General features: G+C 48.1%; 1 protein-coding gene across 2 annotated transcripts in view; it reads right to left on the reverse strand.

The window, feature by feature from the left end:
* Positions 1 to 23,316, reverse strand: part of RNF13 (ring finger protein 13) — a 424,496-nt gene that overhangs the window by 209,468 nt on the left and 191,712 nt on the right. For both annotated transcript variants that reach the window (XM_086944085.1, XM_086944084.1), the window contains exon 5: positions 4,049 to 4,136. In XM_086944085.1, the coding sequence (XP_086800211.1) occupies positions 4,049 to 4,136 (88 nt within the window). The remainder of the gene's footprint in view (positions 1 to 4,048; positions 4,137 to 23,316) is intronic.

Below are 23,316 nucleotides of genomic sequence, written 5' to 3' on the forward strand. Positions count from 1 at the left end.
TCAGTGGAAGGGGTCCAAACAGTAGATTATACCCTATTCAGCTCGCTCATGGAATTCAAACCTTTGTTTATGCTGTCGAACTTCATAATTAAATACGCCTCTTTGCGTAGTAAGGCACTGTCCACGCACACAGATCCATGTTTTGAGTCAATTGTAGCCAGAACAGTCCACTTGAACTGATTCTCATTATGGTTTACGCTCAGGAAATGTTCCACCATTGGTGCCGATTGGACCTTTTTCCTGATTCTTGAGCGGTGTTGGGTTATTCTGATGTTAATTTGTTGACTCGTTTTGCCTATGTACACCCTGTCACACGGGCATAGCACTGCATAAACCACATTTTTAGTTTTGCAATTAGTGAAATTGGTATGTTTCCATGAAATTCCATTATGGTTAAAGACCTCCCCCTCCAGTGTTGTAGGGCAAGCAACACAATTCCCACAACGGTGATGACCCACGATGGGTGGCAAGTTCCATTGTGTTGTCAAGTTACTTATGGGTTTTGGGATGTAGCGGTCAGCACGTATCAGTTGCTGCCCAATACTGAGGTTTTTCTTCATGGCGAAGATAGGCTTTGGCATAGGGCAATTAAGGTTCTCCAATAAATGCCAATTCCTAAGGACAATTTGTCGAAACTTGTTAGTGTGAGGACCAAAAGTGGTCACACAGACAAGTTTGTCAAGGTCTGACTTACGCTTTTTCTCTAACAGAGACTCTCTCGGTGTACATCTTGCTCTTTTTGTTGAATGTTTTAGCAGTTTTTTGGGATATCCCCTCCCTTCCATTTCTTTACAGAAAAATTCAGCATGTTTATCAAAGTCCCCCATCTCAGTGCAGTTCCTCCTAATTCGTAGCAGTTGACCGTAGGGCAAGTTTTGTTTTAAGCACTGAGGGTGCGAGCTATTGAAATGCAAAATGGTGTTTCTGTCTGTCTCCTTTTTGTACAGTGATGTGATGAGTTGTTCCTCTTGGCATCTGATAGAAACATCTAAGAATGTCATTTCATGATTACTTGATTGTAATGAAAATTTGATGTCAGTGTGACGTGAATTGACCCAATTGTGAAATTGGTCCAACTCGGTCTGGCTCCCCTGCCACAGGAGCCAGACGTCGTCTATGTACCTCAACCACTGCAGTATCTTGTCAGAAAAAGGATTATTATTGAAAATGAATTTCTCCTCGTATTGGGCCATATAAAGTACAGCCATTTCCGGCGCATAAGGACAGCCCATGGCTGTCCCCTTGACCTGTACAAAAAACTCATTTTCAAACTTGAAATAATTCATACGGAGGGAAATTTCAACCAAAGAGAGTATGAATGATGTGGGCACCCTATGGGGTCTTTCTCTGGAGTCAAGATATACCTCAATCACCTCAAGTGCCTCGTCCTGAGGGATTTGGGTATATAATGACGTGACGTCCATTGTTGCCATTAGCTGTGTCTCATTGTTAAAGTGTATGCCCTCTACCTTCGTGATAAAGTCGGTGGTATCTCTGAGATATGATGTGACATGGCAGAGAAACGGCTTTAGAAAGTAATCAATATATTTAGATATTGGCTCTAGTGCTGAATCACAGCCTGAGACTATAGGCCTACCAGGGGGATCAGCACTGTTTTTATGTATTTTTGGCAAAAAATACAACACCGGTGTCCTCGGATGTTTTTTATTTAAAAATTCAAACTCTTTGGGGCCAAGAAAACCATGTTCAAGAGCTTCTTTAGTCAATTTGTCAATTCTCCCTAAAATCTCATGGACAGGATCTTCCTTAACTGGTCTATACCATTCCAAATTTTTGACATGTGTATTACCAACGGAATGGTACATGGTGCGGGGCCAGATCACTACAGCCCCGCCCTTGTCCGCTTGTTTGATAATGATTGAATTATCCGCTTTGAGATTTTGGATGGCAACTGATTGTCCCTTCGTGATGTTATGTTTGACATAACATTTAGCTTTTTCCAGCTTTGTAACTGATGAGAGGATCGCCTGCTCAAAGGCGTGAATCTGCTTAGGCAAGTTCATAGTTGGAGTAAATTTGGATTTTACTCTTAACCCAGTGATTTCAAGATTTTTAGTCACCTCTGCTCCCGCAAAGTAAGACTTCAATCTAATCTTTCTGCAGAATTCTAGTGCCTCCAACTTCATCTTGGTGAAATCAGTGCGTTTGTTAGGGACGAATTTCAAACCCAAAGTGAGGACACTCTTCTCATCAGTTGACAATTGTTTATCGGAGAGATTGACTATTGTGGATTGTTCTAATTGTTCTAGTTGTTGTACTGCCTGTTTCTTGTTCGCATTCCCCAAGGTTGTTTGAAACGCACTCGGTTTGGTTGACCTCTTTCTAAAAAAGGCTGGTTGGTATTACCTTGTTTATTTTGTTGCCCAGGTCGTAAGTCAGATGAGGAATCAGAGGAGGACGTATCGGAAAAACCAATGAATCGATTCCTTGAACGTCCCTGGAAGGAAGTCAAGGCCCGTCTAGAGTCAGTTGTTGTATAATAGTCCTCCTTGAGGAATGGGTATGTAAGGAGTCACACAGAATCTAGTCTTCTACTATAGCTATATCCCGCTGCTCCACCTCAAGTACGTGGGACTCCAAGTCAGACACAGTTTGTAGTGCCCGCCCCGCTGACCTTTGTTGTAACTAACAATCTCATCCCTCATGGTGACCTTCAAGAACTCCCAACGGACACCTGGGAAGTTCAACGACCAGTGGTTTTCTTTTTCTTTTTTTTTTTTAAATCAGACTCATGTGGCGACAAGCCTCACAGAACTCCTCATTCTGTAGGCACCAGCAACTCATGTGCCACCCCCGCAGCAGGCCAGTCAGTCCCCCAGGCGAGGTCAACCAGCAATGGCCAGTGGTCGAACAACACCCTCCCCAAGATTTAGACAGTTAGCCCTCCGTGCCCCTCCCTGTTTAGGGAGAAGAAAAGATTTGAGGCAGTAGAGTGATCTATGCCTGTTCAAATAGAATGTTTTGCAGAGCTCAACAGAGTGATGCAACCGCCACACATCAATAAGGGACATATTATGCAAGAAGGTGGGGGGTAAGGTCAGGCTAGCCCTTAACGAGGCCGAAGTGGAGGAATGATCTAAACCAGGGTAGCAAATCCCACTGAGATCTCCACCCAGGACCCATGGCGCTGCGGGGAGATCCATAAAAAGGTGACTTAGAGTCCATACAAACCCCGATTTGAGGGGCGGAGGAATACAGACATAAATAAGGGAGTGCAGTGACCCTTGCAAAGGTCCACACACTTCCACGTAACATCCCTGATTCTCATGACATACCCATGACCCCACCAGAGCTGCTTTCTGCCATATAGCGTCCCAGTCACCTTTGTCTACATCCAAACCCAGATCTTGTGACCACTGTGCGATATATCCAACCTTCATTAGAGTGTGGCTACCTCTTCCTAACTCCAGCAATTACAATCTTCTGCACTGTCCGATGAGCTATTCAGCAAGGTTTACCGGGGTGCTACAAACACTGTTCTTAATTACTTAGATATTCTATTTTGTGTTCTATGTGGGGATCTTGCATTGACCAAGGTTTGCAGGCACTGTCTTTTGAAAATGGGGTACTATGATCCTCTATCTCGTCTGATCATTTACTGCTCTGTATCAGCACCTCATGCCTACGTTCTGGTGTGAATAATTAGAAAAATAGCAGTCCAACAATTGGTACATTTTCCAGAGGCATCTATATGTTTCTCTCACACTTCTGAATTTCTTTATCCATTGACAAGCCTAAAAACTGTTGTCTTCCTTCAAGAAGAGAAGATGTTGCATTGTGAGTCACTCCCATTGTACAGGATAACTCAGAACCAGTTTTTGTGATACTTGATCCCTTGGAATATTAGAACTGTAATGCATGTCAGGCCGAATTCTCAATTGTGATTTACCTTTTTTGGGGATTGTAGGTAATTAATATTCCAAACTCTGCACCATCCTGACAATGTTCTCCCATTTTGTGCTACTACCCACCTGACCCCCTAGCTTCAGCTTGTTTATATCTGATTTGTACATGAGACCATACTTACTATCATTAGATCCCATGCTAATTAGGTCATCGGAGTCCACATTGTACACGACAGCTGCCTTGTATCCAGCCTGCTGAGCATTTAACACCTGAAACACATGCAAAAGGATGACCTCTCTGCTGCACAAATTAACAACATGCTCTTGCTTTTCAACCATTTCAATTAGCAATTTAAATATAAACTCTTTGTAAAATAGCTAAGACAAATCAGCAGTTCTATTAGGACTGTCAAAGACAAATGTGTGCAATGTCCCTAAGTTCATCTGTGTAGCACACTCTTCCCTTTGCAAATAATCCAATGTTTATGCTACCTTTAGGAAACAAGTTAAAAATGAAAGAAAATGTAACCAAAAATGATAACTAATTATAGACAACATTGTCGGGCTCAAATTTATTTTAATGCTTTAAATCTTTACTCATTATAAACAGTACCACATACACTCGCCTACATCCAGAGGCCAGTGAGGTACAGAACAGGGTATAGTACAGAGGTATGCAAGGGAGCGCAAGGAAGAGGGGGAAGAGCAAAGAACAGGGGGCGATCTCCAGAACCAAGGAGAAGGGTATGGCGGTAAGACGCAGTTAGGAACTGGGAGGAGGGGGTATAAGCCGCTGCTGCAGCACCTAGCTGGGAAGAAGAGGGGTCTCCCAGGTTTGCATTACAGGGCATCAAGCTCATGCTGGAACTTCTCTGTCTCAGTGGCCGAGAATGGGCTCCGCTTGCTTCAGTGCAGCAGTTTGTTATCAATGACGCAGTAGGTTTTTCTATGCCAATAATGTCCCAGGTTGATGCAGCCAGTCTGCATGCATGGGTGAGAAATGTGTGCCCCACTTGGAGGTGATAACTTGCTTGGTTGCACACTGTGCCTTAGTAATAGCTTTGCTTTAATGGGAGTTGATAGTTTAGTAGATTGGTACATCCCAGCAGGGTGTAGCTGCGAAAGGCTGGTACATGGTTTCAAATATTTAATTACATCCCTCAGGTCCACGTCCCAGTATCGTTTACTTTTGGGCCACTGCCAGAGAAGGTGTGTCAGGGTGCTTGTTAGGCCACAGTCTCACCAGCAGTCCTCTCTGCTGCCAGACCTCCAATTTGCCACCCTCGCAAGGGTATGATACCAATAGTGCGTTCTTTTAAGCAGCGCTTTAGTAACCGCTTCACTGAAGGAAGAGACTTCCAATGTGTGGAGAATATCAGTCCATTCTTTGGGAGTAAAAGTTTGTTCCAAATTAGTCTCCCATCATCATCATCGTGCTGGTGATTTGCTACTGTCAGACGGTTTAAAAAAAAAACATGTATGTGGCCAAGAGCAAACCTTTCTCTCGTCTTCATTACAAGCCACTTTTCAAACTTTGTTAGTAGTCTACTGGCTGCAGCTCGTACCTAGGGTTTGATGATACAGTGCTTAAAAGCTGTGTAGCTTCAAATCTCCTCAGCAGGGAGCCCATAGTTGGTCTGTACTTGCTGAAACTCCATGAGGCCTATGTGGTGAAAAGGTCTTCAATCCTTTTGCAGTGCGCGGCTTGCCAGCAGTGGTAGGTGGAGCCTGTCTTACACAGTAGGAATTCAGGGTTGCCAAGCAGTGAAGAAAAGAGGGAAGACAGGATTGGAGAGGCCCTTGGAGAACTTGATCCTGTGCCATGCCTCTACTGTTGCCCTTACAATGGGTGTGATGTAGACTTCGGGAGCAGTGTCGCTTGAGGAGCCAGGGCACTTTCCATATATGTATCCTGGAAATGCCCTGGTCCATAAAGCACCAATGTTTCTCAGTGAGTGGTCCGTTCAACTCCACCATGTAGCAGAGCTGGGCTGCTTCATAGTAGTGAGTAAGGTGTGGAACACCCAGACCTCCTTACGGCACTGGCAGGTATGACCATTTCCGAACAATACGAGGTTTCTTGACCCCAAGATATATACCCCCATCAAGTGTTGTAGCTTACTGAGCAGGTGCAGGAGAGGATGTAGGGTGAAGTGTTTGCATAACATACAGTATTTTGAGCAGTAGTCTCATTTTCATTGCAGCTATCCTGCCTAGCCACGGGAGGCCACCCCCTTCCATGTTTGTAAATCTACTCGCGCTTGGCTAATAGGTCAGTGTAGTTGGATTCAGCTGTTTTTCTGGGGAGGGGCAGAGCTGGTGGCTGAGGTAGGGCGCCCAATTATTTGCCAACAGGAAAGGGAACTGGTACTTTAGTCAGAGCTTGTCATGGTGTGGTACCATGAGGTTAAGGGCTTGAGATCTACTCAACCTAATATAAAATGGCTGGTGGGGAGGTAGAGGAGAGGGCTGGGTAAGCGCTAACATGACGACATCAGCAAATAATGCCATCTTATGTTTCTGGTTGTTACGAGGGATGCCCTTAATCCAATCAATTTTCTGGCCCTGCTAAGAAAATTGCTCTATACACAGGGAAAACAGGAGATGGGAAGGAGGCAGTCATAACAGGTGCCTACAGATATTGTGACATTAGGCCATTGACTCTCACTCTAGCTACAGGGCCTGAATAACTGCACCACACCCACGTTTGAATGTATGCCAGAGGCCCACTGTGTGGAGGACGTGCCCTAGGTAGGGCCACTGCACTCCGTCAAATACTTTTTCCAGCATCAACAGATATGAGGAGCACAGGTATGCAGGAGCAGGTCGTTTTATCTTCAAGATGGAGTAACTGTTTGGTGCCATTATTGCATCCCCGCTTTGGAATAAAGCATGACTGGTCTGGATCTACAAGGCCTTGCAAATTAGTTGTGGTAGATTTGTGGTGCCAAAGATCCATTGTGCCAGTGACGCTAGTGATAGGGTAGGCCAGGCCTCTTCCTTTGGAGAGCCGGTCAAGTCCAAGACCTACCGGGCTTCAGCCACAGTACGGACGGATCATGTTTCGCTGTCCTACACAAAGGTCAGGTGGAATGTGTTGCCTACTTGTATTTTATACACCAGTGGCAGTCCTAATTTCAAATCTTATCAACTATATATTGGCCTTGGCATCTCCTTTCATGAGCACCACTCCACTTACACAGCAAGAATACATTGGTTTTAGGCAGAGATAAAAACTAAATGAGAATGAAGAAATGCATGCCAAGCTAAAGGTACTGGGCCCCTCACCCTCCACCAACACACCCTTTATCTACAAGCCTATAACGAAGATATCAAGCAATAGGTTTCTGAAACAAATTAGTGAAAATAATCATTGTTTAAGGAAGGATTGGGTAAACATATCAAAGATGCTTAGACCCAAATAATATCTGCATTGATGGTTGCTGTTAACTTACTTTCAACATATACCACGGACTTCATGATAAGCAGAGCGATACACTTTGTACAAAAATCAAGGAGAGCATAGCACTGTCCTCGACATGTGTGAGGTGGACGACATAGTTCCTTTACTTAAACATGTCAAAAACAATTAGTAACTTGTTGCAAAACTAGATTAGAATCAGGTAATGTACTTTGGATTTTTTGTACATGCTGTAGCTCAGAAAATTTAGTAATGTGGAGAGATTCTATTTTTAAATAATTACCTATATATGCCACACCAAAAAAATGTTGCCATACATACCTGCGTTCCCTTAGAAAAACAGATCAGAACATAAAAATCCAGTTTTCATTTTATTGTTTAAACTGCAGTTATAATTAGGCACTGAATTGCCTTTCATCAGGGCTCTTGGCTCTGGTAGCAAGCAAGATTAAGTCAAACCCTCCCGCCCTTCCACTGTATTAACTTATTACAGTTACGCAGCTAAGTTATTAAGTTATTACAGGTGACTAGAGACCTCGCAACTCAACTATAAGATAAAAAAATCAGAGAAGGAAGGTCTTTTAAACTGGAATTTCAGGCTCTCATCTGTTATATATTAATTGTTACACGTGGAAGTCATGATGTTGGGAGAGTACCAACAGCATAGTCTGCATAGTGGATCAACAGCCTTTCCTTCTTCCAGTGGTTTCACCTATGTGTGCAAACGAAACTGCACTACACCACCAAACAGTAATCCTTAAATGATTGACTGGGTAGGAGGTCTGGTGATGGAAACACACATGTTCTTTAGTGCTCATCCACTCACCCCCTCAGAGTCTCCCATTCGCAGAGACGATGCCATGGATGGAACTCCCTTGAATAATCAAAAGAAGAACCATCGCAACTGCCTTACCGGCTTTAATTAGCAGGAATTAAAGCCGTAAGGGTGCTACTTAAGACCTCTCCCTTTCCTGAGGTACCGTATGACAAAAATAGAAATTTGTATAACTGGAAAGAAGACAAACACATCTGGTGAACAGAGGGATTTCTCACCAGGAGAGGCTGACATTTTTTCAAGGAAGGTCAATATCATGCTTTATGTGGAAGGTACCCAACACCTTTGAAGAGAACCAGACTATCAGCAGAGAATTTCAAAAAAGTTCCTGACAATCCTAAGTTTCCATGATCCAACATAGAAAGTTAAGGGACAAGACACCAAAAAAATTGAATTTGTTGAAAGGAGAATAGAAACCGCCACCAGGGGTTCGGAAAAAGCTTTCCGGGGCAGTGGATGAGGGAGCTTTGAGATGGCCGCTGCCCGACCTCCTGACTCAATACCGCCAAATAACTCTGGCTGACATCCGCTCAGTGATTATTATATTTGGGGAGTGAGTTCCACCGGAGGGACACCAAGATACGCTTATCCTCACTTACCCTGTTGGGAACGGACGGCAGAGAACACAATGGGGGGACACTGGAATTTGTGTAAGGAGAACTAAATGTATACCTCAAAAAGTGCTTTTCTTCAGGCTGGAAGAAGGGAGCCAGAAAATCCATGTATGACAGTGGAAGAGCTCAAAGGCAGAGGGATACACTTGACCAGCCTGCAGTTAACCAAATTAACCGCATAGACAATTAAGGTTTTCCCGGTGGAACATGTATTTAAGGCTGGACTTCTGAGAAAATGTCCAGCTTTATCTTCTGCAATCACTGAATCCAAATAGACTGATCATCAGTGACATCACCATTTATCTTTATGGGTTTGGTGTCCTATACCTTTGCACTTGAGACAGGGCCTTCCAGAAGGATCTCCTAATGATGGCATCACCCAGAACAGGCATGCACCAGAACATTATTTACCAAGCATGAAAGTGTCTATGCTCTCCAACTGCTGCAAAGCGTAATGGGACCAAGTGTATGGCTGAAAGTAGGTTATGGAGAGGAAAAAGCTTTAGTTTAGGACTCAAGGAGGACTATTTATGGGGTCTGGTACCCCCCAGGAATTTTGTAAGTGCGAAAGAAGCAGCATTCCTGTCCCACGAATGGGAAGAAAAAGACGTGTGTGCATATGTGCAGGGGTACACCAGAAGATGTATTCATGCAAGTGTGGTGCTTGCAAGGCAAAATTATACATTTTAAAGAGCTATAGAAGCAGTTTCTAATCCGACTACAAAGTGGCAGCTATTCCGCCAGTTTGAGAATGGAAGAGAGATAGGATGTAAGGCCATTCATTTCTATGCTAAATGACTCTGCCTATCCAGCAGCCTTACATTTTTCTAAGCATTTACGTCCTCAAAACAAGTGCCCAAAAAGAATCTGGTATGTTGCACCATGTAGGTTCACACATTTGAAAGTTATGTTAAAATCAAATACACAATTGCTCAATCCTACTGGATGCCCACTGAATATGAACAAGACCTCCAGGTTCTCAACCTGCGTAATGTCAAATTCAGAGAAGCCCTGTTGGGTGCTCGGGCCTTACTGAGTACTATCGAATTAGTTGAAGTAACAACCACGTCACTCGTTACACCAGTTTTGAGAGAATGTCTTATTTCAGTTGGTAACTTGGGTAAAGGGAAAGAGAACAAATAGGATGTTACCTGGTTATGATCTATCAACAAATCAAAAGAACTGGGATTATAACCAAGAAGTTACTGACTCTTAAAGATACTATTGTAATTCATCAATCAAAATAAGCTTTATTCGAAGTCAGAATGTGAATCATAAAAGCTCCAAAATACATCAATAACATCGATTAAAAATGACCAAGAGGGGCGTGGCCAAGATGGCGACGGAGTAAGACGTGCCTGCGAGCTCCTCCAGCACCCCGAGCCTTTCATAGCTTTGTTTAGCTGCACTAGGGCGATTTCAACCCCGGCTTTGACTCTCCTGGGGTCGCTGAGGTGTCCTGAATTGGTTTGCTCCTTCTCCCGTCGAGCTACGACCTAGGACGGCGGATTTAGCCGAGGTGTTAGATTGGTGACGCACGAGTACCGGAGCGGCCTACGGAGCTTCGCCTGGGCGGCATTGGCACTTCACACGAGGGGACCCTGAACTCTAGCAAGTTACCGATTGAAGCGCTTGCTTTGCGAGTCCCCCCCCCCCCCCCCCTGGGATTGTAGCGAGCCTGCCTGTGACCCCGGCGTCCTATCTGGCTGTTGTCGCCGAGCGAAGGTGACGACGAGGCGCCGGCCTGTCTGGAGGCTGCTGGACAGCGCAGAAAGCTAACGGAGGGAGAGGTGGTGCCATCTTGCCTCTCACCATCTGTGCCCTGGGGGCGACCCATCGGACGGCCCAACGGACTTGGGGCGAAGGGGCGAGTGCTGCCCTCTGATCGCATCGGTCCCCCGGTGTCTACGGAGCGAAATTAGCTGCAGGTGGAGGAATTAGCTGCGGGAGGTCGTGAGGAGCCTGGATCTGAGCTGAGGCGTCGCACCATGTCGACAAGGAATCGCTTGAATAAACCAGGGAAGGATGGTCCTGGAAAGGGGGCATCTGGATCGCCCCCCGGCCCTAGCAAGTCGCCGACCAAGGACGACACTGATGGCCCGGTCACGAAGGCCTTTCTGATAGAGCTTTTCTCCTCCATCAAGGACGATATTACGGAACTAAAAGCACAACTAGCTTCCGACCTCCGAGAGGTCCGCCGAGATGTGGACGGCATCGGCGAGCGTGTAGCGACCCTAGAGGACCACGACTTTGGCCTCAGTGGGGATGTCCATCAGCTACAGCAGGATTTGCTCCAGCTCCGCGTGCAAAATCTGGATCTCCAGACCCACTGCGAGGACTTGGAAAACCGTTCCAGCCGTAATAACATCCGAATACGAGCGGTGCCCTGGGATGGAGACGGTGGGAACCTACGGGAGTACGTGGAGGCTCACATTATACACATTCTGGCGGAGGATGATCGCACTGAGGTCAAGATGGACAGAGTACATCGGGTGGGCCTTCCACGTGGCGCACGCTCGCCGCCTCCCGACATCTTGGTCTGTGTCCACGATTTCCAATTGAAGGAGACAATCTTGCGGAAGGCGAGGGACACCAATAACTTGCTTTTTCGTGGGCACAGCCCTCGGCTTTTTCAAGATCTGGCGGCTTCCACCTTGCAAAAAAGACGGGACTTCCGCCCGATCACGGCCTTCCTGAGGGAGCACGGGGTATCCTACTCCTGGGGCCACCCCTTTCGGCTCATTTTCAGGTGGCAAAATAGACTGGTGCAGGTGCGTTCCTTAGCAGCCGCCAGGGAACTGCTCGGAATGGAGGAAACAGCTGCGTCGGCGGATGCCAGCGCCTCCCCAAGAAGACGTCGCCGTTCCCGCTCCCCAGCATGGCAGAGAGTGGGCCGACATGGCGTTGCAGAGGGTCCGTCTCCATCGGCGAGCCAGAGTGAAAGGGGAGATGTTTTGGCCTCACTGGCCCTGGTGACTGAGTCGAGCCGAGTGGACAGCTCCTCGGCGGCCTAGGCTCCCTCGACAGCGGCCCGTGGGAGCCGGGGGGGCTCTACCATCTCAGGTACTCTGTGGGACAGTTCTCCACTGGAGGGTTACCCCGACCCTGAACTCGAGGGGGGCATTACCAGGGTCTTCTACCCCCGACCCTTATGGTCATGTCAGACTTTCATTGTTCTTTTTCTAGTTCTGTCTTTTTCCTTTTTGTGTTTTGTTTTTGAGGCTCCTGTGGGCTATGGTAGGATTGTTTGTGAAGTTACCTGGTGGTGGTGGCTGGGGACTTGTTTTGGCTGTAGTGTGTCTGGTTTGGTTCTGGCGCTATGGGCTGCACTGATTGAAGCGATGGGGGGAGGTGTTGTCACCTGTTACAATAGGCTCCTGGAATGTTAAAGGCCTTAATTCTCCTCAAAAGCGCCAGAAAGTGTGGAAGTATATTCTTGATCATCAGTTGGATGTGGTGGGCCTGCAGGAGACTCATTTGGCCCGTAAAGATGAATCTAGACTTAAGCACAGGCAATATCCCCTGATTTACAAATCCTCAGCCGCTACTAAGCACCGAGGGGTGGCGCTTTTGTTCCGCTCTACACTTCAATTTCAACCTGTGGGGGTGCGGGGGGACAAGGAGGGGCGGTGGCTTATGGTGAAGGGGGTGCTCATGGGTAAGCTTTGCACGTGGGTGGTTGTATATGCGCCAAACACGGGCCAGCATGGGTTCCTTGAGGCCTTTCTGAGGGTGGTGGGGGATTTCGGGGAGGGAGCGTTGATTGTGATGGGGGACTTCAATTTGGTTTGGGACAAATGTCTTGATTGTTCACATCAGCAGAGGACGGAGGCGGGTCTCTTCTCCCTGGAACTGCGCGATACTTTGCTGAGTTTGGGCCTTATTGATAGCTGGCGTTCCCTCCACCCCCGCACTAGGGATTACACGTTCTATTCCCATGTCCACCACACATATTCCCGTCTAGATCACATTTTTTTGCATCAATCTTTACAGGGCGACTTGCGGGATAGCAAAATATTTCCACTCTCGGTCTCTGATCATAGCCTTTTGGCTACATGCTTGATCTGGGCCCCAGAGTCGTCCCCTCATCGCAAATGGTATTTCCCTGCTTCCCTTACGCGGGATGAGGAATCCTGCAAAAAGCTTAGGGCAGCCATTGGTGAGTTTTTTGAGCTTAACAAGGCTGGTGACACCTCGGTCTTCACCCAATGGGACGCCTTCAAGGCGACGACGCGGGGCACGTGCATTGCATTGAACTCCGCCCTGAACAAACTTAGAGGCGAGGAGAGGGAGGCGCTGGAGGCGGAACTGGCGACACTGGAAACTGCGCATAAGCAGAACTGTAGGAAGGGGGAGGCTCTAGTTGGCGCAGTGCAACACTAGCGACAAGCAGGGACTCTCTCTTCCTCGTCAGGGCTGAGGGTTACCTTCCAGACAACCTCTGCTTACCCTCTAGGTAGTGTGGCTTAAGCAGTCGTAGGCTAATCTTTGGGGCACATAGGGTTAAACACTTGCAATAGTACACCTTTACAACCAACCCACCACACAACGAGACCAGACTGTATTCTGTAAAAATATATATCTTTATATAGACTTTAAGCAGGCTTGTGAATACAGTCAACGTACTTTACGATAACGGTTGCAAGTTACTCAGTTCAGGTTACCACAGTTCTTTCTAGCAGTTTAAGCGTTCTCTTAGGGCCCTCAGGCCGATGTCAACAAAGTTCTTGTGGAGCAGGCGGCTCTCAGGGGATCTGTCCCACGTCGCGTTGCCTTCCCGGGGTCGCTGTTCGTTGCGACTCTCAGCCGAGCATTTCACGGGTCATCCGGGGCAGCGGTGTTCTGTGGCGGCAGGGTCCTCTCCTCGTCGTCCGCTCCGACCCTGGCGGCGGCGGCTGTGCGGTGGTGGCAAGTGGCAGTACGGTCCCCAAGTGCAGGACGTACCCAGCCAAGTGCCGGTGCAGCTGTGCGCTCACAGCTGGGCTGTCGGGCAGGTTACCGACCTTGCGGATTCTCACAGGGCAACTGTCCGTCTTTGCAGGTGAGTGGCTGTTTGTAGCGCAGTCCACTCGAGAGCTTGGACCGGACGGGTCCTCCTTCGCTTTGCTCTCGGGCTCCCGGTGCAGTTGCGGTCACGGTGTTCGGGCCAGCGGCGGCTGGTCCTCACTTTGCTTTCGCTGTTGCTTTGGGCCCCGGTCACGGTGGTCAGGTAGATGTCGTTGCCTTGGAGGAGATTCCTCCGTCGGTACTGCAGCGAGGGTCAGCACCCGCAGTCGCTTTCTTTCAGGGGGTAGCGCCCACTGGTCCTGGGGCGCTGGTCAGGGGGCAAGTTCAGTTGCAAGCCCTTGGAGATCTCTTTAGCAGAGTTTGGCACAAAGTAAAGCAAAAGTCTTCTCGTAGTCTTTTCTTCTTCCCCTCCTTCGGCAGCAAGGCACCAGACACAGGCAAGAGTCAGCACCCTTCCTTGTCTCTCACGGTCCTTCTCGTCGGGCAGAGTCCTTCTGTGGCCCAAACAGGATCTAATTTTCAAGGAGCAGGGCTCCTTCTTTTATAGGCCAATTCTTTTGTTCTCGCAGGCCAGGGGGGCCTTTGCATAGCCACTCTCAGTCCTTGAGTACCCTGGCGGGTGTACTCTGGCTTCTGCTTTCAGTGTGAGGGGCAGGCGCATCAGACGCCCCACAGGAGGTGGAGCCAGCATTGTGCGGACAGGGGCGGCCAGAGTACCTTGTTGATGGGGGCTTCGCCCTTCCTGGGCCAGGTGCCGGCTGAGTCATCAGTCGCTCCCCAGGAGGGTGGAGCCAGCATTGTGGTGGCAGAGCACAGTTACAGTTCGAGTCAAGAGGCACTCCCACCTCCCACTAAGGTGTAATCTGCGCATTCACCACCTGTCATCCCCCCAGCCCTGTCACTCACACGTCCCAGACAGTCAGATACACATACCAGCAGAGGCGGCTGAAATGGTTAGGCAAGCAAATGCTAACTTTCTAAAAGTAGCATTTGCAAACCCAGGATACTAAAATAAACTTTACTAAAAGAAATATTTTATCATCCTGAGTTCAGGCATACTAAACATGACTCGCTACCATGCTCCTTGAGCCTGCTGGGATTATAGGGTGTAATAATTCCAACAGCTCAGTCTGGCCTAATGGAGCAGGTAGCCTTCAATAGTGAAATACGGTTTTGGGGGTAAGTCACTACTAGGACATGCCACACACATCAGGGCTTGTCCTACCTTACACCTACAACGCACCCTGCCCGCAGGCCTACCATAGGGGTGACTAATATGTAGTCAAGGGAAGGTTCGGGGCTGGCAAGTGGGTGCACTTGCCCAGCTGGCGTGACAGTACGAGACCGCACGCGGGTTCTGCGGTCGCAGTTCCCAGACACATCTTTACGGCTGCTTCGGTGGGTGGCGCAACCAGCGCTGCAAGCCCACTAGCAGTATTGGCATCTACAAGCCCCGGCACTCTCTAGTGCACTTTACTAGGGACTAACAGTAAATCCAATGAACCAATCATGGATACCAATCGCATGTACAATTTACAGTAGGGAGCACTTGCACTGCGGCACGGGTCAGCCGTGGCTCAGTGCCCTGAGTATCGGAAAACCAGCAAAACATCGGAGGCACATCAGCAAAAAGTGGAAGGGAGACTCACGCCAAGGTGCCAGGTCTAACAAGAACCCTTCTAGAAAGACCCTGCGCCCTCTTGCTGCGGTGCGGGGGAAGCTTAGGGCGCACTACAGCAATCGGGCTGAATATACCCTCTTGCGCCTTCGGCACCTTTCTTATGCTCAGGGCAACAAAGTGGGGAAACATCTGGCACGGCAGCTCCGTGATAAACGTGAGAGGGAATATGTGGGTGGCATTCGGACCCCCTCCGGCGTCATAGAACATAGAGATGCGGTTAAGGCAGAGCTTTTTGGCGACTTTTATGCCGCCTTATACTCGGCAGACCGCCTGGCGCCGGCCACTCAGCGGGAATACTTGGAAGCCCTGTCGCTTCCGCAGGTTTCCAAGGAATGGAACGAACTCTTGGAGGCCCCCTTTACTAGGGAGGAGGTGTTGACCGCCATTCGGTCCCTTAAACCGCAGAAGGCTCCGGGCCCAGACGGCTACACGGCTTCCTTCTATCAGACGTTCGCGTCTGAGTTGGGGGACCACTTGGTGACTCTTCTCAATAGCATGAGGGAGGCGGGCCACACTACGGGCACTATGGCGGAAGCTATGATCTCGATCATTCCCAAAGCGGGGAAGGACCCCTCTAAATGCGAATCGTACCGGCCCAGAGCCCTGTTAAACGTTGATGCTAAATTGTATTCCTCTATCTTAGCTAGCCGGCTCCAGGACCTCATGCCTGCCCTCATCCATCCCGATCAATCGGGCTTCATAAAGGGTCGCCAGACCCATGACAACACTAGAGCTAATCCATCTGATCGAGAAAGCTAATCGCTTTAAGATTCCAGCTGTTCTGGTAGGCCTTGATGCTGAAAAGGCGTTTGATCGGGTGGACTGGGACTTCCTCTTTAGTACCTTACAGGCCTTTGGTTTTTCTCCCAAATTTATAGATATGCTCCGGGCCAATTATCATGGTCCGCGCTCGAGGGTTATGGTGAATGGTCCTGTCTCACCCTTTTTTGCACACTCCCGGGGTAAGAGGCAGGGCTGCCCCCTATCTCCCTTACTTTTCGCGCTCAGCATCGAGCCTCTTGCCGTTCGGGTACGGGAGGACCCGGCTATTGTGGGTCTCCCCTTTTCGGGGGAACAGCACAAAATATCTTTTTGCTGACGATGTCTTATTGTCGCTAGCTGACCCCGGGACTTCCCTCCCGCGTGTGCAGGACATGCTCTCCCAGTTCGAAACGGTGGCGGGATTTCGGGTCAATCCTGGCAAATCCTACATTCTCAACCTCACGCTGCCACCCTCTGAGGTAGCGCGCATCCGACCGCTCACGCCCCTGTCCTGGTCTAGCTCCTCCATACAATATCTCGGGATCCGGCTGACCTCATCCGTCGCCACCCTGTATGCGGCTAACTTCCCTCCTCTGCTGGCCCAGATACAGGCTGAGCTTCATCGCTGGAAGCCCATGTTTATCTCCTGGTTGGGACGCGTGCATGCCATCACGATGACGATGCTCCCCAAGCTTCTTTATCTGTTCCAAGCCCTCCCTATTACTTTGGATGGGGGGTTTTTTCGGCGTCTTAAGTCTATGATTCTGCGCTACATCTAGCAAGGAGGTCGAGCTAGACTCTTTCTTACGCTTCGCCGGCCATTGAAGAAGGGCGGGGCTGGCCTGCCAGACATGCTTCTTTACTACAAAGCGGCACAACTCCGGGTGCTGCTGAATGGACCCAAATGGAGTCGGAGAAGCACTGGCTGCATATGGACAGGAGTGTGGCGGGTCGTTCTATATGGGACCTGGTCTGGAAGGCGAAGGGGGATCGGCCACGCAACGCCTACATTAGCACCCCTACGAGCACTACTCTGAAGGTCTGGGATTCGGTCTCTAATGATGAAAGATGGACCTCCTTCCCCTCCCCCTTCACACCTATTCACTTTAACCCAGCGTTTCCGCCGGCTCTTGTTGAGGGGCCTTTTGATGGGTGGAAGGCGGGGGGCTGCCACGCACTCACACATTTGTTCCATGGTTTTGAGACGCTCACTTTCCAAAACTGCATGCGTGACTATGGGGTGCCACCTACTGAGCGCTACCGGCACTCCCAGCTGCTGCATTGGGCATTGTCGCCTGAGGTACGGGATGCTGCGACGAGGCCTCCCACGGATTTCGAATCTTATATCACTCGCACATCCTCTATGAAAGGGGTGATTTCATTCCTTTACGATTTGCTATTGACCACTGCTATCTCACCTCGCCCTAGATACATGGGTTTGTGGGAGGAACACCTGGGGAGGGATGTCTCCGATGAGGAGTGGTCTCATCTCTGGCGTGATCTGCATAGATTTAATCACTCTATCGATCTTCGGGAGGCCCATATGAAGACCATGCTGGATTGGTATCTGTATCCGACCCGGTTGAAGAAGATTTTTCCTTCTGCATCTGACAGATGTTGGCGGGGCTGTGGTCTCCTTGGGGACTTTCGCCATATCTGGTGGGATTGCCCCATCATACGCCCCTACTGGGAGGAGATACTGTCTCATATCAGGGAGATCCTGGGCTACCCGATTCCAGATTCCATTGGCTTTGTGCTTCTGGGCCTTCGGGACCCGCTCTTGGAGCACCAGACCAGGGCTGACAAACACATCCTTTGGCTCTGCTTGGGTACGGCCAAGTTGACCCTGGCTGCTGCATGGAAGAAGAAGGAGGCCCCTGCTCTTTCCCTTTGGTTCGCTAGGTTGTGGAAGTTGCTGAGTGTGGAGCGTATGGCGGACATTTTCAGAAATAACTTTAAGAACTTTGCTCTCAGATGGGGCCCACTGGTCCGCTTTCTCTCTCGAGAGGGTTGCCATCGGCGGTTTGCCCGCCCACCATACGCGCCCTACATTTGTTCCAGGTGTGAAGTCTGTTTGTGCGAACGTCTGTTGTTAGGCTGCCACCACCGGGGGGAGGGAAGTAGTGGGGAGTTTGGAGCCTCTGGGGGGGTGGGGGGGGGGGTTCGTTTTATCTTTCCTAGAGGGGGATGGGGACTTTTGTTTTTTCATGTTCGGCCTTGCTGCATTGACTTCCTCATGGTCGGGACGCTTGGAGGCGCACATGGACTTGGTCGGATAAGCCTCTGATTTGGATAGCTTGCCCGGTGCCAGCAAGGGCTTTTGCCCCTCCGGGACTCCTCGGGGGGTTTGATATTATCCTGGGCGGAATTTTTTAACTCTTTTTTTTTTTTTTGGCCCTGAGAGATGACACTGTACGACCCCTCATTACTATTATTGCTGCTTGGCCTTATTGAATTGGCTTACAAAAGGGGGTGGTGATGAACAGAGTGTCTGAATTGAGCAGACCACTCTTACCCAGTCCAAAGATCAGGGCTTGATCCATCACCGTTATTTATCTCACTGCCCCATCCCAGCTCAGAACCTGGCTATATGCAAATCAGTCTGTCCCTGGCCCAGTGCATCATGGGAACAGGGCAGACTAAACTACCAAGCCAATTCTTTACCAGAAAGGAGACAAGCTACCGGGGACCGGTTTCTGGCATTTCAGCCTCTTCGGCCCGGCTTGCTTGAATCCTGATGGAGCAGTGAGAAAGGGACTCAAGTCGGAGTATACCCTGCCACACCTATAGTGGCCAAAATCAATTTACAAAAGGGGGTGGTGATGAACAGAGTGTCTGAATTGAGCAGACCACTCTTACCCAGTCCAAAGATCAGGGCTTGATCCATCACCGTTATTTATCTCACTGCCCCATCCCAGCTCAGAACCTGGCTATATGCAAATCAGTCTGTCCCTGGCCCAGTGCATCATGGGAACAGGGCAGACTAAACTACCAAGCCAATTCTTTACCAGAAAGGAGACAAGCTACCGGGGACCGGTTTCTGGCATTTCAGCCTCTTCGGCCCGGCTTGCTTGAATCCTGATGGAGCAGTGAGAAAGGGACTCATGTCTGAGTATACCCTGCCACACCTATAGTGGCCAAAATCAATTTACAAAAGGGGGTGGTGATGAACAGAGTGTCTGAATTGAGCAGACCACTCTTACCCAGTCCAAAGATCAGGGCTTGATCCATCACCGTTATTTATCTCACTGCCCCATCCCAGCTCAGAACCTGGCTATATGCAAATCAGTCTGTCCCTGGCCCAGTGCATCATGGGAACAGGGCAGACTAAACTACCAAGCCAATTCTTTACCAGAAAGGAGACAAGCTACCGGGGACCGGTTTCTGGCATTTCAGCCTCTTCGGCCCGGCTTGCTTGAATCCTGATGGAGGACAGGACAGGGACAGGAACAGACTAATTTGCATACAGCCAGGTTCTGAAACTGGGATGGTGCAGTGAGCTAAAAAACGGTGTTGGATCTAGCCCTGATCTTTTGACGGGGTGAGAGCTTTCTGCTTAATTCAGAGACTCTGTCCCTCACCACCCCTTTTTGTAAATATTTTTGTCCACCCTAAGCGTGGAAGGGTATTCTCAGATGTGAGACCCTTGCTCATTGCACCATCAGGATTCAAGCAAACCGGGCCGAAGACGGCTGTAATGCCAGAAACCGGTCCCCGGGAGCTTGTTTCCTTCCCAGTGTAAGAATTGGCTTCTGTAGTTTGGTTTGTCCTGTTCCCATCATGCACTGGGACAGGAACAGACTAATTTGCATACAGCCAGGTTCTGAAACTGGGATGGTGCAGTGAGCTAAAAAACGGTGTTGGATCTAGCCCTGATCTTTTGACGGGGTGAGAGCTTTCTGCTTAATTCAGAGACTCTGTCCCTCCCCACCCCTTTTTGTAAATATTTTTGTCCACCCTAAGCGTGGAAGGGTATTCTCAGATGTGAGACCCTTGCTCATTGCACCATCAGGATTCAAGCAAACCGGGCCGAAGACGGCTGTAATGCCAGAAACCGGTCCCCGGGAGCTTGTTTCCTTCCCAGTGTAAGAATTGGCTTCTGTAGTTTGGTTTGTCCTGTTCCCATCATGCACTGGGACAGGAACAGACTAATTTGCATACAGCCAGGTTCTGAAACTGGGATGGTGCAGTGAGCTAAAAAACGGTGTTGGATCTAGCCCTGATCTTTTGACGGGGTGAGAGCTTTCTGCTTAATTCGGAGACTCTGTCCCTCACCACCCCTTTTTGTAAATATTTTTGTCCACCCTAAGCGTGGAAGGGTATTCTCAGATGTGAGACCCTTGCTCATTGCACCATCAGGATTCAAGCAAACCGGGCCGAAGACGGCTGTAATGCCAGAAACCGGTCCCCGGGAGCTTGTTTCCTTCCCAGTGTAAGAATTGGCTTCTGTAGTTTGGTTTGTCCTGTTCCCATCATGCACTGGGACAGGAACAGACTAATTTGCATACAGCCAGGTTCTGAAACTGGGATGGTGCAGTGAGCTAAAAAACGGTGTTGGATCTAGCCCTGATCTTTTGACGGGGTGAGAGCTTTCTGCTTAATTCAGAGACTCTGTCCCTCACCACCCCTTTTTGTAAATATTTTTGTCCACCCTAAGCGTGGAAGGGTATTCTCAGATGTGAGACCCTTGCTCATTGCACCATCAGGATTCAAGCAAACCGGGCCGAAGACGGCTGTAATGCCAGAAACCGGTCCCCGGGAGCTTGTTTCCTTCCCAGTGTAAGAATTGGCTTCTGTAGTTTGGTTTGTCCTGTTCCCATCATGCACTGGGACAGGAACAGACTAATTTGCATACAGCCAGGTTCTGAAACTGGGATGGTGCAGTGAGCTAAAAAACGGTGTTGGATCTAGCCCTGATCTTTTGACGGGGTGAGAGCTTTCTGCTTAATTCAGAGACTCTGTCCCTCACCACCCCTTTTTGTAAATACTTATTGAATTGGCCCCTGCGAGGGCACTTCTTTTTTTATTGCATTTCATGTGATTCCATCCCCTCTCTCTTCTGTTATTTCTATCTTTCTGTCTTCTCAATAAAAATATCTTTAACAAAAAAAAATGACCAAGAATACAATTTAAAACAATGTACAAAATTTGTCCTTATAAGAAAAAGTGAAGGCTTAGAATATTAAAAAGACCAACATCATGATACGATAATATAATTACTGTTTACAGCTGCTCCCTATGATTGATAACAGCCAACAAGAAACGTGACATTACAAAAGAAGTAAAAATATCTAGTAACTTTTGCAAATAAGTATACGCCGGTCAACAGTATCTGAAACCCAACTGTAGTAACAAGGGTTTTATAAGTTTCTGTCTCAGACATGAGAAGTGTTAACAAAAAAATACGGTGTGCATAGTATTCTGAGATGAAGTATCATCACACGTACAGTTTCCCAGGTCGGCTGACCAATTGTTAACAATAGGAAAACTAATTAAATGATGGAAAATATCCAGCCGAAAACGAGTGAGCACAAACCGATCCCGAGAATTATAAACGTTAGCTAAGTATGGTTGCATGTAAACACTAGTCAAAATCAATTGGTTCCTGAACACCGTTGGTTTACAGATTTCAGATGCTAATCTGATTTCTTCCAAAAAAGAGAATACATTTCAACTTCAAGGCTTTCCTCTGGACGGTGGCCAAGCTATCAGGGAGGGTAAAATATTCAGGATGGCCAAGGTTTTTCAGAAAATAATGGACATACTTGAGCCACGGAATTTTAAAAACCTTAGGGGATTTTTGGCAGTCAGCAATTATGGCTCGATTTTAAAAAGAGTATTAGATGACCATATTTTGTGCCATATTAGCACAGGTTGGATCCTAATCACGTCTGCTAGGTAGGGGGCACCCAATTTAGAGTGACATACAAATGTTGAGCTACTTTTCGGGAGTACGGAAGAGACCTGAGACAAACGTTTTCTTCAAGCTGTAGTACATATATTTTTCCATGCCCCACTGGCTCAGCCCCGTACATAGCAGAGGATCTGCACTTTACATTATAAATAGTCATCATCTCCTTTGGGTGTTTAAAGCCACACAGACTAGCAAAACTCAATAGGGCCATTTTTGTTTTCATGAAATGGAGTCACCTTAATTTAATAGCCCATTGCCAATACCCTGATTGATTAAAAACAATGCCCAAATACGAAAAAGAGTCTGTAAACTGAATGGTAGACCCCTCAATGAAAATGTCGCAGCAGCGAGGGGCCTTCTTCCCAATCTCCATAGCAAAGTTTTCTTTTGTTGATTTTTAACCCCAAGTTAGACATATACTGAGCAAATTCATCCACCAGGCGCTGCAGGGCAATGGGAGTACGGGTCATTAACACTGCATCGTCAGTATAAAATAATGCTGGAATAGGCCTTTGTCCCACCTGAAGTAGATCTACATATGTACTTGCCAGTATATCTCCTATGCTATTTATATAGAGGTTAAATAGGAAGGGGGCCACTACGCATCCCTGACGCACCCCACTTCCAATACTGAATGTCTCAGTACAGGTGCCATTAAGACCGTAACATACTCTGCCTACCTTGGGCGTACAAATCTCTTAGGAAGTTCACAATTTTAACATCCACGCCCATATTGGTCATTATTGCCCATAACTTATCGTGCGCTACCAAATCAAAAGCCGAAGATAAATCAATGAAAACTAAAAAAAGAAGATGACCACCTTTCATATGCACATACTTGCCAATTAATAAGTCTAGGTTTACAGCCTGCTCTACGGTACCCAACCCAGCCCTGAACCCATACTGTAGGTCTGAGAGGATATTGTTTGATTCCGCCCACTCCTGTAAGTGTCCTAAAAACATGCGACCAGCAACCTTAACCAGGCAATCTAAGAGGAAAATTGGCCTGTATTGCGCTGGGTTGTTACGGTCGCCCTTCTTAAAAATAGGGACGATAAAGTGACTCAGGCCAGGTAGATAAAAAAAACCTGAGTTTTGCAGGCTTTAAAAAACCCTGAGTTTTGCAGGCTTTAAAAAGCAAAGTGAGGATAGGGCCCCAGAGCTCAATGTTAAATTTAAACAGATCAATAGGAATCCCGTTGGGCCCTGGGGCTTT

Source organism: Lissotriton vulgaris, chromosome 11 (assembly GCF_964263255.1).
Source record: "Lissotriton vulgaris chromosome 11, aLisVul1.2, whole genome shotgun sequence".
Classification (NCBI taxonomy): Eukaryota; Metazoa; Chordata; class Amphibia; order Caudata; family Salamandridae; genus Lissotriton; species Lissotriton vulgaris.